This window comes from Chrysochloris asiatica, unplaced genomic scaffold (genome assembly GCF_000296735.1).
Source record: "Chrysochloris asiatica unplaced genomic scaffold, ChrAsi1.0 scaffold00072, whole genome shotgun sequence".
Taxonomy (NCBI): Eukaryota; Metazoa; Chordata; class Mammalia; order Afrosoricida; family Chrysochloridae; genus Chrysochloris; species Chrysochloris asiatica.
The window spans coordinates 1,468,370-1,484,055 of record NW_006408590.1 but is presented as its reverse complement, the minus strand read 5'-3'; the positions used below and the strand labels follow the sequence as shown (position 1 = coordinate 1,484,055).

At 36.1% G+C, this 15,686-nt stretch overlaps 1 protein-coding gene across 1 annotated transcript in view; it reads left to right on the top strand.

The window, feature by feature from the left end:
• KIF18A (kinesin family member 18A) overlaps positions 1-12,930 on the top strand; it is a 90,302-nt gene extending 77,372 nt beyond the window's left edge. The window contains exons 15-16 of the mRNA XM_006864904.1: positions 8,032-8,141; positions 12,848-12,930. Of these exons, the coding sequence (XP_006864966.1) occupies positions 8,032-8,141; positions 12,848-12,930 (193 nt within the window). The remainder of the gene's footprint in view (positions 1-8,031; positions 8,142-12,847) is intronic.
• Positions 12,931-15,686: the final 2,756 nt, after the last annotated feature.

Below are 15,686 nucleotides of genomic sequence, written 5' to 3'. Positions count from 1 at the left end.
TCAATAAATTCAGATTAGACACAGCAGAAGAGCGTATTAGTGAACTGGAAGCTACACTAATTTAAAATAGCCAAATTGATGCACAGAAGAACACATGATGGGAAGTACAGAAAAAAGTGGAAAAAATTTAAGTAAGATTTGATTAAAAAGTTCTAGTATGTTTGCATTTGAAATCCTAGAAGCAGACAAAGAATGAGGGAAAAGAGATGCTGACTGATAATTTTCCAAAATTGAGAAAAAACATCAAGTTATAGATTGAAAAAACCCACAAGCAGGATTAATACAAAGGAAATCGTGCCAGGGAGTTAATGTTTTAGGTGCCGTCGAGTTAGTTCAGACTCATGTCAACCTGATGCAAACAGAAAAAAATACTGCCCGATCCTCTGCCATCCTCATAATTGTTAAAGGTTGAGCACATTGTTGCAGCCATTGTGTCAGCCCATCTCATTGAAGATCTTCCTCTTTCTCGATGACCCTCCACCTTATAAAGTATGATATCTTTCTCCAATAACTGATCCCTCCTGGCAACATATCCAAAGACTGGCAGATGAAATCTCACCATGCTCACTTCTAAGGAGCATTTTGACTATCCTTCTTCCAACACATATTTTTGTTTGGTTTTCTGGCAGTCCATGGTACTTTTTAATATTCTCCTCCAACGCCATAACTCAAATGCGGCAATTCTTCTACAGTCTTCCTTATTCATTGTCTAAATTTCACATGCATATGAGGTGATTGAAAATACCATGACATGGGTCAGGCGTACTTCAGTTCTCAAGCTGACATCTTTGCTCTTTAACACTTTCAAGAGGTCTTTTGCTAATGCAATAAATACTTCATTTGATTTCTTGACTGCTGCTTCTATGAGTGTTGATTGTGGATCGAAGCAAAATGAAGTTTTTGATACTTCCATGTTTTCTGTTTTTATTGTGATGTTATTTATTGGTGTAGTGGTGAAGATTTTTGTTTTCTTGCACTGAGCTGCAATCCATACCGAAGGCTGAGTGAGGTCTTTGATCTTCAACAGTAAGTTTTTCAAGTCCTCTTGCTTCCAGCAAGCAAGGTTGTGTTGTTAATGAGTCTTCCTCTCAAATCCTGATGCCACATTCTTCTCAATTATTTGCTCAGCATACAGATTAGATAAGTATAGTGAAAGGGTGCAAACCTGGGACACATCTTCCAAATTTAAACCATTCTATATTCCCTTGTTCTGTTTGCATGACTGTATCTTGATTCATTATGAACACAATCAGGTGTTTTTGATTTTCCGTTCTTTGCAATGCTATCGATAGTTTTTTATGATTCACACTGTCTAATGTCTTTGCATAGTTAATAAAACACAAACATATTTTGGTATTCTCGACTTTTAGCCACAGTCCATCTGGCATCATCAGTGATGTGTCTGGTTACATGACCTTTTCTGTATCCAGCTTGGATTTCTGCCAGCTCCCGGTTGATGTACTGCTGCAATTGTTTTTGAATTATCATCAGCAAAATTTTACATACATATGGTAGCGTAGTGGCTACGAATCAGGCTGCTAATCTCATGGTCAGCAGTTCGAAACTATCAGCTGTTCTGCAGGAGAAAGATGATGCTTTCTGATCCCGTAAAGAATTACAGCCTGAGAAACCCCGTACAGGGTTGCTGTGAGTCAAAACTGACTCCATGGCACATAACAACAACAAAATGATATTAATGATGTTGCTCAATGATTTCCACATTCAATTGTGTCACCTTTCTATGGAATCGGGAACAAATAACGTTCTCTTCTCGTAGATTGGCCAGATAGCAGCTGTCTTTCAAATATGTTAGCATAGATGAGTGAGCACCTCCAGCGCTTCATCAATTTGTTAAAACATTTCCATTTTTATTCCATCAATTCCTGAAGCCTTGCTTTTTGTCAATGTAGTTTGGACTTCTTTCAATATTATTGGTTCTTGATCATATTGCTACCACTTGAAATGATTGAGCATCAGCTAATGCTTTTTGATATGTTGACTCTGTGATTCCTTCCATCTTCTTATGCTTCCTACATCATTCAGTAGTTCACCTGTAGAATCCTTCAAAATTGCAACTCCAGGATTGAATTTTATCTTCTTTCAGCTTAAAATATGCTGAGTGTGTTCTCTTTTGGTTGTATAATTGTAGTTCTTTGCACATTTCATCATAATGCTTGGCTTTGTCTTGTTAATGACTCTTTGATTTCTTCATGTGAAATGCTCTAAATGTCATCATCTGGTTTTCAGTCATTAGCATCTAATACATTATATCTATTCTTGAGATGGTCTGTAAATTCAAGGCATATTTGGGCTCCTGTTGACTTAAATTTTTTCAGCTTCAGTCTGAACTTGCATATGAGCATTTGCTAGTCTGTTTCACAATAGGCCCCTGGTGTTATTTTTGACTGATGATGCTGAGTTTTTCCATCATCTCTTCCCAGAAGTGTCATCTGTTTGATTCCCATGTATTCCATCTGGTGAGGTTCATACGTATAGTTGTCGTGTATGTTGTTGAAAAAAGGTCTTTGCAATGAATAAGTCGCTGGTCTTGCATAATTCTATCATGTGATCTGCAGCATCATTTCTATTATCAGTGCCATATTTTCAAACTGCTGATTCTTCCTCTTTCTTTCCAATTTTTACATTCCAGTCACCAGTAACTATCATTGCATCTTGGTTGCATGTTTGATCTGTTTCAACCTGAAGAAGTTGTTGGAGTGCTTCATTTACTGGCTTTAGTAGTTCATTAGTAAATTTGAATAGTATTAGTATGAACGGGTCTTCCTTATAACCATAGATATTATCTTATCATAGATAGTATTGTACTTTAAAATATATCTTAAAATATTCTTTCTGACAATTGAAGCTGTGCCATTCCTCGTTTTCATTCCAGGCTCAGTAAACTATATGATTGTCTGCTTCACAGTGGCCAATACCAGTCCATTTCAGCTCAGTAACGTCTGGAGTCCTGGTGTGGCACTGCAGAATAATGCACTGGACCATAAGGGCCATGGTTCAAAGCAACCAGCTACTCCTTGGAAACTAAACAGGGTCACTTTGAGTCAGTAATGTCTGTTGTTGTTGTTGTTAAGTGCCATCGAGTCGGGTCCGACCCATAGCGACCCTGTACAGGGTTTCCGAGGGTGTAAATCTTTACGGGAGTAGAAAGCCTCATCTTTCTCCCGCGGAGCGGCTGGTAGTTTCGAACCGCTGACCTTAAGGTTCGCAGCCCGATTCGTAACCACTACGCTACCAGAGTAATGTCTAGGATATCGATTTTTAGACATTCCATTTCATTTTTAACAACTTAGAATTTTCCTAAATTCATATTTCATACATCTCACATTGCGATTATTAATGGATGTTTGCAGCTGTTTCTTCTCATTTTGAGCTGTACCCCTCAGCAAATGAAGGCCCAGATTTGCTCCATTCATGTCACATTAAGGTCAACTCTGCTTTGAGGAGGCAGCTTTTCCCTAATCGTATTTGAGTGTCTTTCAACATGAGGGGCTTATCTTCTTGCACTATATCAGACAATGTCCCACTGCTATGCATAAGATTTTCAGTGGCTAAACATTCAGCAGTGGCCCACCTCTTTTCTTTTCCTTCCTAGTCTGTCTTGGTGTAAAAGCACCACTGAAACCTATCCACTAAGGGTGACCCTGCTGGTCACCATCACAACAATATGCAAGCCGCCACAGTATGTAAGTTAAACTGACAGATCAGCATACCAGGTACATCCTAGTAAAATACTATAAACCAAAACCTAGAAGAAAATTTTAAAGATAACCAAAATATATCCCTTTATAGACTACAACATTGGCAAGATACACTCATATGTAAAATAGAATCCTCCCTCCCCTCCCCCACCAGTATTTATTTGTTTATTGGTCAAGTCTAGGGAAGTTATAAAAACATCTTTTTAAAATTCTTCTATTCTAATATGAACCTGTAATCATTTGGTATCATTTGTACTTGTTAGATTTCTTTGAGTCATTTTCAACTTGTAACGACACAACAGAATGAAACACGGCCCTGTCCTTAAACAATCTCACAATTGTTATGTGTGAGCCCATTGTTGCTGACACTGTGTCAGTCCATTTTTAGTTGGTCTTTCCCTTTTTCACTGACCCTCCATTCTACCAAGCATTATGTCCTTCTCCAGGGACAAGTCCCTCCTGACATATCCAAAGTACAAGAGGCATCGTCTCACCTTCCTCAGTGCTAAGAAACATTCTGGCTATACTTCTTCCAAGACACATTTGTTTGTTCTTTTGGCAGGCAATATTCATCTCCTACACCATAATTAAAATGTGTTGATTCTTCTTTGGTTTTTCTTACTCATTTTTCAACTTTAGCATGCATTGGAGATGATTGAAAATACTATGGCTTTGGTCATGTGCACCTTAGTCCTCAAACTGGTATCTTTGTTTAAAACTTTAAAGAGGTCTTTTTTTTTTAGCAGATTGGCAACTTAAGGGATTGAGTTTTCCTAGATGCCTATAACTATCCATGACATTTACAACTTTTGTTTATCTAAAACACAAATTTGAATTGCTCAAATGGGCTCATATATGGGAGTTAGTAATTTAATGAGTGTATCTTGCAAATTCTACTCCATCTATTTCTTCAATGCTAATTTTCATTGTGCTAGTCTTCCTATGAGTTAATGTTGGTAAGGTTTCTAGTCCTGCACTAGTAGCAAACACTGTTTTGCAATGTGAAAACATTGCACAAGTTTGATAGCTAAGATTACTTGCAGAATGTAAGCTTTGTCATTGTCAAAATCAAATTATATTTTTAAAGAAATTACCAGGTATATAGATTGTTATCCTATTTGAAGTTACTTTAGATAAGTTAATGGTCTTCTAATATTGTGGAATAATATTAAAGGTCATGTGAGAAATGTAACTTGGTTTCTCCTACTCTATTAATTGCTCTATTACACTCTCTCTGATACCAGTAATTAGATCCTGCCATTAACTAAGGTTAAAAGAGATTAATGCTAGAAATGTACATAATTACTTTTTTGTTAATCTTCCTTTTCTCTAATTAAATCTACATGAACTTGAGAGTAATAAATGTTGTTATTTTCCACTTACCAGTTTCATATACCTATTAAGGTATATATATATTACATTATGGTTTAAAAAAATAAATACTGTAAAGGTCTATGTATACCTTTGTTTGATTTCCTCTGCACTGGATGTTCCAAAAACCTACCAAACTGAACTTCTACTTAGTATTTAAGTTGAAAATGCTAGGTTTTTTTTTTGTTTTTTTTTTTATCATACCAACATTTTAATATCACTAAGCAGTCATTTTTACTAAGTGAATCAATCTATGAACTATACAACCATAATAAATACATATGTAAGTTTTTACTCATAAATTATATTAGTCAAGGTTTTGGGGTTGTATTTGGTTTTGCATATGTGCATACTTATTTGGTTGCTTGATTGGATTTTGTTATTTTGGGGCTTTATTTATTTATTTTGCTACACTCTGTTTTAGCAGCACAAAATGGTCTACTTGCCATATATATTTTTTGAAAGATGTCTAATGATGCCTTCTATAAATCAATTCAGTAAAAAAAAAATATGAGATACATGTAATAGCAGAAACATTCTACCTATCAGAGAAAACAAAGTTAATTCATAACTTACACTAATGGCTATAGAAATATATTTGTAGCACATTTGGAAGAGCCTTCAGATTTCTTATCAGTTTAGTCTTTGAAGGTAATTTGAATTTTCACTCATCAATTTTAGATCTTTTTATGATCCAACTTTAGCAAAAGTTAAACATTTTATTGTGGTCTATTTGATCTATTTTGGAATGCTGGTGTGGCACTGTAGGATAAGTTCTGGACTGCTAAACCCTGAGATTGGTAGTTCATAGTTCAGACCCACCAGCTGTTCCTCGGAAACCCTATGTATACACAGTTGCTGTAATTCTACACTTAGCAGCACTTAACATCTGAAGGCATTTAACAAGGACACAAGATTTCATCTAAATCTTAGAAACAGTTTGGGTATATTCTACTTTGATGTAAATATATGACTTATTTGATTAAACTTATATTTCATTCCAATAAATATGAACTATATTAACTTTGAGGTCCTGGTATGGTGCTATAGGATAAACACTGAACTGCTAACTGCAAGGTCAACAGTTCATACCCACCAGCCACACCTCAGCTACCCTTACAGGGACCAATTCAAAGAGGTACTGAACAACTACATGTTAGCTTTATTTTCAAGTAAAAACATGCTGTGAGTAAAAATTAAAATCCTGGAACTAAACAAAATGAAGATTCATGTCAGAAAATAATTAAAACCTTTTTTTTTTTTTTAATTATAAAGGAAAACACTAAAACAACTCAGTGGTATTAATTTTTATATTTTTCTCACCACTTGGTCACTAAATAGCCAAGAAAATAGTGAACTTAATTCATTTAGCACCATTTAGGAATGAAGAAAGGAGCTCTGGTAGTATAGTGGTTATGAATCAGACTGCTAATCTCAAGGTCAGCAGTTTGAAACTACCAGTCATTCTTCAAGAGAAAGATGAGGCTGTCTGCTCCCATAAAGATTTACAGCCTTGGAAACTCTATACAGGGTCATTATGAGTCAGAACCAACTCCATGGCACATAACTACCACAACCACCAGAATGAAGAATTTCTACAACTGAATATGTTTACTTCTATAGTGGTTATGAATCGGGCTGGGAGCCCTAAAGTCAGCAGTTCGAAACTACCAGCTGTTCCACGGAAGAAAGATGAGGCTTTCTGCTCCCGTAAAGATTTACAGCCTCAGAAACCCTGTACAGGGTCACTGTGAGTTGGTTCTGACTCCATGGCACATAACCACCACCACCACCATAAATAACACTAGTACCTTATTTTTAACCATCTACGATAGATGTGGTTTGCATGCTTGAGCATAGTAGGTACAACTGCCTTTAAGAAAACTATAGTTGTTTCTCTTTAGTCAGAAATTCCTCAATAATAAAATTAACTTATTTGAATAAAGATAGGGTGGTGTTATCCTCCATGCTAGCTTCAACCCTTTAGCGTTAGAAAGGATTTCTGTTTTTCAGGACCCAAATCATACTCTTCGCATCCACGATGTTTTCCATTTTTTTCTCTTCCCCTAAGCTCAAGAATCTGTAACTCCTTGTAGATTGGAAACCTGTGGCTCTACTTTTATTCTGTGTTGTATTATTTTCTATATGTATTTCCCCCCATCTTCACCCTGTGTCTATTAGATAAGGTTTCAGGACGTAGGCTGTTTGTTCTTACTCATTTGTTTATTGGATAGCTTGTTGTTGCTAAGTGCCTTGCAGTCACTTCTGACTCATAATGATCCTGTATAGGGTTTCCAAGAAGCAACTGGTGGGTTTCAAATCACTGGCCTTATGATTAGCAGTCCAGTGCTTATCCTATACTGCCACACCAAGAGTCCATATATCCTATAGCAGGAAGCCATAACACATGCTCAGTAACATGTCAACTCTGAGTTAGAAATCTGACCTATTAACAATGTGTGATTAATCCAAAATTCTGAAGATAGGATAAATGAAAATGAAATTCTTTTCCATTTCTACAATTGCAGTGACCACAGAGAGACTTTCTGTGTGCTACCATGCTCTGAATTAAGAGCATAGGTTTCAAAATAACCCCACTTGTTAATTTCCCCTAGATTAGGATAGTTGTTGTAGATTTGTAACTGGTATTGGTGTGTTCATCTACTGTGGTTGTGCTACTTATCTCGAATAGTAGTGCATACTGTATTCCAGCAACACAGTCTACTGCAGAATTGTTACTGTCAACTATAATCAGAATATCCAAGTTGAATTAATTTTAAAATCACACACAGCTAAATTTCTCTGTGGGTTAAAGTACAGTTACTTCTATGAGATTTCACAACTTAACACGTTAGTATTGTATTTCATTAATCTTTATTGTAAATTCTAAGTTTTGAGTTTTTTTTTTTAATGTTCTACTAAAATATTTTTTCCCTTCAAGTTCTGGATCAAATACTTCATTAACTGCTTCAGCAAACTCTGGACTTGCCAAACGTGTTCGACAAGATAGTTCAAGTGATAAGCATGTACAAGAAAGCAGATCTACAGTGGGTATGTGGAAACATTTCATTTGATATTTAAAGTGTGTTTACCTTAGCACTATGTCTTTTTCAAAACCATCTCCTTTACTATCATCATCATCTTCATTGCATAGTACTACAGTGAAGTACTGCATAGTACTACAGGTACTTCTACATGTTAAGGAATTTAAGCCACAAAATGTAAATCACTTACCCAAATTCACACAATATTTCAGGTTGAGCCAGAACTCAGAGCTAGATCTCCCACCTCCACATTCTTACACCCTCTTTATCATATTATACTGCCTTATATTGTAATAGAAGTGGTTAATAATTTAGCTAATAATTGAAATAAGTAGAAAAATGTATTATTTAAAAGGTTAGTGATTAAGTGTTTCATCAGTAAACTTTATTTGCTTGAAATTTTTCTTTTAGACTATAATTTTTAATACTTTAGACTCTGACTCATTTGTGCAGTCACTGAGAGGCTTCAGTATCTGTAACTAGATACAAACATATTGTAACTCTCACTGGAAAGATGAAAGAAACGCTGATGAAGGGTAGCTACATCATCTCAATCACATACAAGGGTAACATAAATGAGTCCTTTGTGACAAAACCGTATCGTCAATGAAAACTAGAGAGTAATACGTGCCTATAACATGAACAATTATGTGAAAACTATTCATTTTATTTCTTTCTATGATTTTTCATTGTCATAGTATAACACATTTCAGTAACTTTGCCAAACTAAATAAATGCTTACTTCCTGTAGTGGCGCTGGGAGTTGTTTATTTTAGTTGTAATAAGTAAAAGTAATTTAGATTATTTCGTTTAACCTGACATATTTAAAACTGCCTAGTAATGTTTATCTAGTTACTGTAGGTATGAACTGTCCCATTAGTCTTCTGAAAAGTTCTGAAGTTACCATTCTGTAAGAAAATAAGAAATATATGAAAACTTTCAAATCATGAGATCTGGCTATTTAAATATGCCTATTTTCTAAGGAGAGCATAAAATACTGGCAATCCTTGGTTTATAAACATATGAGTTATGGACAGTTCCTATTGTTGTTAAGTGCCTTTAAGTCAGCTTCACTCATAGTGGTCCTGTATAGGGTTTGAGGAGCAGCTGGTAGATTTGAACCATTGGCCTTCTGGTTTGCAATCCATTGCTTATCTTACAGTGCTATACTAGCACACCAACTTGTCTTGACTACAGAGTTGCAAGCCTCTTCTGACATGGGCATCAAAGTGCAACAGGAACAAGGTAGACTTGTCACAGTTTGAATGATTTGCCACAGTAATCAGCATGGGAATATTAGAAATTGAAGCCCTGGAATGGCATGCTAAAAAGAGGCAGGCCTGATGAGCCTGATGTGTGGAATCGATTACTGACAGGACTGAAGAAGCACATTCAAATGAGCACTCTTAACCGCCATCTTTGAACCTCTACTTTAATAATTTGTAAATCTACCCTCATTTTAAAATGACTGAACTAACCCTTATTATCAATAAATTTTTCGTTATAATTACCTTCACTTAGTGCACATGTTGTTGTTAAGTGCCGTTGAGTCGATTCCGACTCATAGCGACCCTGTACAGGGTTTCTGAGGCTGTAAATCTTTACGGGAGCAGAAAGCCTCATCTTTCTCCCACTGAACAGCTGGTAGTTTCAAACTACTGACCTTGTGGTTTACAGCCCGATTCGTAACCACTACGCTACCAGAGCTTTTAAATCATTGAGAAGGCTTCTGCGTTGTTTCTTGCACTGGTGTAGTGCTATCCAGTCAATTCTGACTCATCGTGACCTTGTATAGCTCTTCTAAGACTATAAGTCTTTAAGGGAGCTGAAAGCCTCATCTCTTTCTCAAAGAAAGGCTGGTGGGCTCAAACTGCCCCCTTTTGGTTAGAAATCCAGTGCTTATCCTAGAGAGCCACAATGCTCCTTTGTTTGTACTAAAGTAAGCTAAAAAAGAAGTTTGCACCTGTTCTGACTGACCTACAAATTCTGAAAGACACAGGTAAGAACGAATCTCGTGCATAACCCATGAACTGATTGTATATCAAACCTCTCATGGATAAAGAGAGGTGAGTTGATGCAGTAGGATCAGCACTAGACTGTGAACCACAAGATGGGCAGTTCAAATCCATCATCTGCTCCTCAGAAACCCTATTCAGGGTCACTATGAGTCAGAACTGACTAGATGGCACTTAAAAACAACAACGTGGAGGGAAAAAAATGGTTTAGGTGATATTAAACCAAAGTGTTGGGCTCCTGGTATGGTGCTGTAGGATAAGCAGTGAACAGCTAACTACAGGTCAGTGGTTCAAACCCACTAGCCTCTTCTCTGAAACCCTCTGCAGACTTGCTGTGAGTCAGACCAATTCTACATTACTTAACAACAGCAGCAACAACAAACCAAAATGTATGCTAATGAGTAAAGAAGAATTAACACTAGATTTAAAGATCATGTGTTATTGAGGATAATGGAGTGCTTAGAAAGAGGGCTAAGTTTATAAGGGATAATATTTTATGTTCAATAGTATCCCCAGATGAAAATGCCTTAATACACATTCAGAATTACTTAAAAAGTGAGAAAATTGGAACTTCCATCTTTAGAATATATTCAACTGAGTTCTCTATAGGACAGTATACATATAAAACAAAGGCACCCTCAGCTGAAAAGAAGGCAATTCCTGTTGACTGAGCAGTTAGAAAAACAAGGAACCATGTCAAAAGAATAGTGTGTCCCTAAAATAAAACCCGATGTGACTGAGAAAATGGATAAGAGGTTAGACTAATCCAGAAGGAAGTTGACGTCCCCATGTTAGGATATGTTGTTGAGTAACGAATCATTGTGAAGACTGATAAGAATCAGAAGAATGGGGTCAGGTAGAACACATTTGAAAGGTTGTTGTTGTTAGGTGCCATCAAGCGGGTACCGACTCATAGCAACCAAGAGGCAGTTGTTCGAACGGAACATCTCTCAAATATGAGAGATGAAGTTTGGCCCTCCTGGCCTCCGAGGAGCACTCTGGCTGCACTTCTTCCAACACAGATCTGTTGGTTCTTTTGGCAACCCATGGCACTTTCAATATTCTCCTCCAGCACCATAACTCAAAAGCATCAATTCTTCTAAGGTCTTTCTTATTCACTGTCCAGCTTTCACATGCATATAAGGTTATTGAAAATACCATGGCTTGGGCCAGGCACACCTTAGTCCTCAAGCTGACATCCTTGCTCTTCAACACTTTAAAAAGCTTTTGTACAGCAGATTTGCCTAATGCAATACGTCGTCAGATTTCTTGACTGCTGCTTCCATGAGTTGAAAGTTGATCCAAGAAGAATGAAGTCTTTGACAACTTCAGTCTTTTCTCTCTTGATAAGAATGTTGTTTATTGGTCCAGTGGTGAGGATTTTTGTTTTCTTTACATTGAGATGTAATTCATACTGAAGGCTGTGCTCTTTGATCTTCATCAGTAAATAATTATAAGTCCTCTTCACTTTCAGCAAGCAAGGTTGTATCATCTGCATATCACAGGTTGCTAATGAGTCTTCCTTCAATCCTTTTCTTCATATAACCCAGTTTCTTGGATTATTTGCTCAGCATACAGGGTGAGTGAGTATGGTGAAAGAATACAACCTTTTCGCACACCTTTCTTAATTTTAAAACATTCAGTGTTCCCATGTTCTGTTCGAACAACTGCCTGTTGGTCCAGGTACAGATTCCTCGTGAGCACAATTAAATGTTCCGGAATACCATACTTCACAATGTTCCATAGCTTGTCATGAACTACACAATCGAAAGCCTTTGCATAGTCAATAAAGCACAAGTAAACATCCTTCTGATATTCTCTGCTTTCAGCCAAAATCCATCATACATCAGCAATGATATCCCTCGTTTCACGGTCTCTTCTGAATCTGGCTTGAACCTCTGGAAGGTCTCTGTCAATGTATGCTTGCAGCCATTTTTGTATTACCTTTAGTAAAACTTTATTCCCATGGCATATCAAAGAGATTGTCCAATGATTTTGCATTCGATTGGGTCACCTCTTTGGAATGGGCACAAATACTGATCGCTTCCAATCAGTTGGCCAGATAGTTGTCTTCCACATTTCTTGGCAGAGAGATGATTGAGTGCCTCCTGTGTTGCTTCACTTTTGAATGATTTCTATTTTTATTCCATCATTTCCTAGTGCCTTGTTCTTTGCTCTCTACATCATTCAATAATTTGAAAGGTAGCTATGCAAAATAAAAATAAAAAAAAAACTACAGGATGAGGATCATCACTTGAGGAAGCAATATATTTAAGCAGTTGAGTTTCTTTAAAAATATGAAAGCTTGAAAGCCCTGGGAAAATGATCCAATGAATGAGGAAAAAAAAAAAAACTGATAAAGAAAAACAATGCCTGTGGAAATGCTACTTCATTAGTTCAGAAGAAATGAAAATAAATGCAGTAGTTTATTTAGAGACTTCATCTGATGTGTGTGGGGGTTTATGGGTACTGAAATTTTAGTTTGCATTTTGAAAACAATGAATTTGGGAAAATACTTTAAGTCAAAGATGTTAATATTTCTTTGTTGTTTAAAAATTCATGTTAATTAACAACTATGAATTTCAAGAATAAGTTTTCCTCTAAAATTTTTCAAATTTGTATATGTTGAATGAATACCAAAAGTTCTGTTTGAATGATACTTTTATAATATTTATGTATTCCTTTGTTTTTTCTTTAGAATACAGAAGAAGCAACCATAAAACAAATTCAAGCTCAGTTAGAAAATTTGGAAGACATACTTTAAAAGGAAATCTGATATAAGTTACTTCAAAATGAAATAAAATGAAATTAATCAAGTCTAATTTTAAAAGTGTTTATTTTCAGTGCCCTTTTAGAATTGTAAAATATTAGAAAGAAAGACTACCTTAAAGCTAGGTTTACCCAAATACCTTCAGCAAACAAAAAATGAATCTCTTCTACATTCTGAGCAAATATAAATTTTCTGTAGACAAAGTTATGTTTTGAGTTTCTAAAATGCCTGTTATTTTTTAATCCTTAATAAATCAGCATTGTGGCAGTGTAGTTTTTCTGTTTCAACAAGTTGATAGGACATTTTAGAAAACATTAGTTAAATTATGATTGGGGCTTTTTGTTTTTTTGTTTTCCATGAAAATTTTAAAGTGATATAATTATGGCCCAGTATGTATTTAGTTTTATATTATGTGTCTCTATGTACATTATTTTATCGTAAAACTGACTTTACTTTCCAAAAATACTTTGATGTACAAATATATGTGCCAATAAAGTTACTGTGAATATCACTTAAATGGTGGTGGTGGTGGTTATGTGCCATGGAGTTGATTCTGACACATAGCGACCCTATGTAGGGCTTCCAAGGCTATAAATCTTTATTGGAGCAGAAAGCCTAACTACATTACAAATAAAATAACATTGTTTCTTGCTGTGTGATATATTAAAGGTTTAGATCGTAAATTATTTGGTTTTCCTATCTCTTTTCTAACCCACTAAGGAGCCCTGGTGGCTAGTTAAGCACGTGATATGTTAACTAAAAGGTCAGGAGTTCAATTCTATCAGTCGCTTTGTGTGAAAAAGATGTGGCAGTCTGTTCCTATTACAAATCACAGCATAGAAAACTCCATAGAGCGCTTCTACTTTGTTCTGTAGGTTTGGAATTGAGTTTATAGCAACCGGTACTACCTGTTACGTGATCTGAACTATAATTTTATATAAAATATTCATTTTGTAGATTAGTATTTCAAATTACACCAAAAAACATGGCACTAGAACTAAGTCTGAAAATAATCCACTGATTTCTTACTGATAATGAGAAAAGAAAATGTTTTGTGTCATTCTTACTCAAGTAGGAAATATAGAGAGCTACAACTTAATTATATAACCTTATTTACCTCTTTATTTGGCCTGTTTATTTGCTAAACACTACAAATTCTTGGTTAAATGCACTTTAATTTTATGAAGCATAGGAACCTTAAACCAAAGCAAACACAATAGAGGAACCAATTAAAATAGTTTGAACCCTTTAGTCATGTTTTCTGATTTAAAATCTTGTTAGAAGACTGTGAGATGGAATAATGATGTTGATGTCCCTTCCAGCTCTGAAACTGGTGATTCCTTATTCATAGGAGTTTACAAAGATCTATCAGAGTGAGTCATTATAAAACTTTTTGAATCTTGTTTTCCTGGTGTGGCACTGTGGGTTAATACGCTAGATTGAAATGTCAGTTTGAACTGCAAGGTGTGTGGTTCAAACCTACCAGCTGCTCCCCAGAAACCTTATTCAGGGTCACTATGGGTTGAATTCAACTCAGTGCTACTTAACAACAACAATAACAATGGTTGCATAGTTTGATTTGGAGCCCTGGTGTGGTGCTGTAGAATAAGCACTGGACTGGTAAGCTGTCAAACCCACCAGCTTCTCCTTTGAAATCCTATACAGGGCTGCTGTGAGTCGGAACCAATTTGCAGGCATATAACAACAACAACATGGTTGTGTTACCTATTTAACAGTCACTTTTACCTATCATTTCCTTACCTCTATTTTAGCTTATTAAATGCTTCTAAAGGTATATTTCTTACCAGATATTGATTGAGTGGCTTACAGGACTAATATGTGACCCTACCTCAAAGGCTTAGATCAGTCTCCTCAGGATACCTTCAAAAAGGTCCAATCAAAGCAGTGCCTCAAGTCATTCTCCTGGGCCAATTAAATTCAAGGCAGAAAGTTAAGCCCAAAAGGTAACAACTGTGTGTTTTTTATTCCAAAGGGATAATCTTGATAGCCTACTGTAACAACACAGGATGATCACAGAGGCTATTATGAAAAAGTTTACAGAAAATTAAAACCTGCTTTGGTGAGGAAAATGGCCAGGAAAGTTGTACCTTGAAATTGTTTCCGATTACAACAGTGCACCTGCTCATTCTTTAAGAGGAGCAGTGGTTGTCTTGTAAGAATGTTGTGGGAACCCGTACCCTGTGCATCCTATAACGCTGATGTTGCCCCTTCAACATCATTTGTTCCCAAAACATATGACAGAAACATAATTTGAGTCCACTGATGCCAACATTGCCATTTTGACATGTAAAAGAGTGCACAATTCTTCTATAAAGAGTTCGAGAGATGGAAACACTGTCCTCAGACTGTCCTCAGACTAATAGCTTGGCATTTCAATATTTTTATTTAATAAACATTCCTATGATTCGGTAGGAATACTTTTTGACTTACCCTAGTAAAGGTGGAATAAGTATGGTGAAAGAATACAAGTCTGACACACAGCTCTCCAGATTTTAAGCCATGCAGTAGCCCCTTGTTTGGTTGCAACAGCTGCCTCTTGGTTTATGTGCAGATTCTGCACAAGAAGTTAAGTATTCAACAATCCTCACTTTTTTGTGTGTGATGTTATACTGCAGTGTTAACAGCCTGATGCCTAACCCACAGCGCCACCAGAGCTAGATTCAATTCCTAGATTTCCCAGTTCCATAAATAAATGACTTCCCTTTTTATTTGAGAACTTTTTATCTTGAAGTAATTATAAATTCAC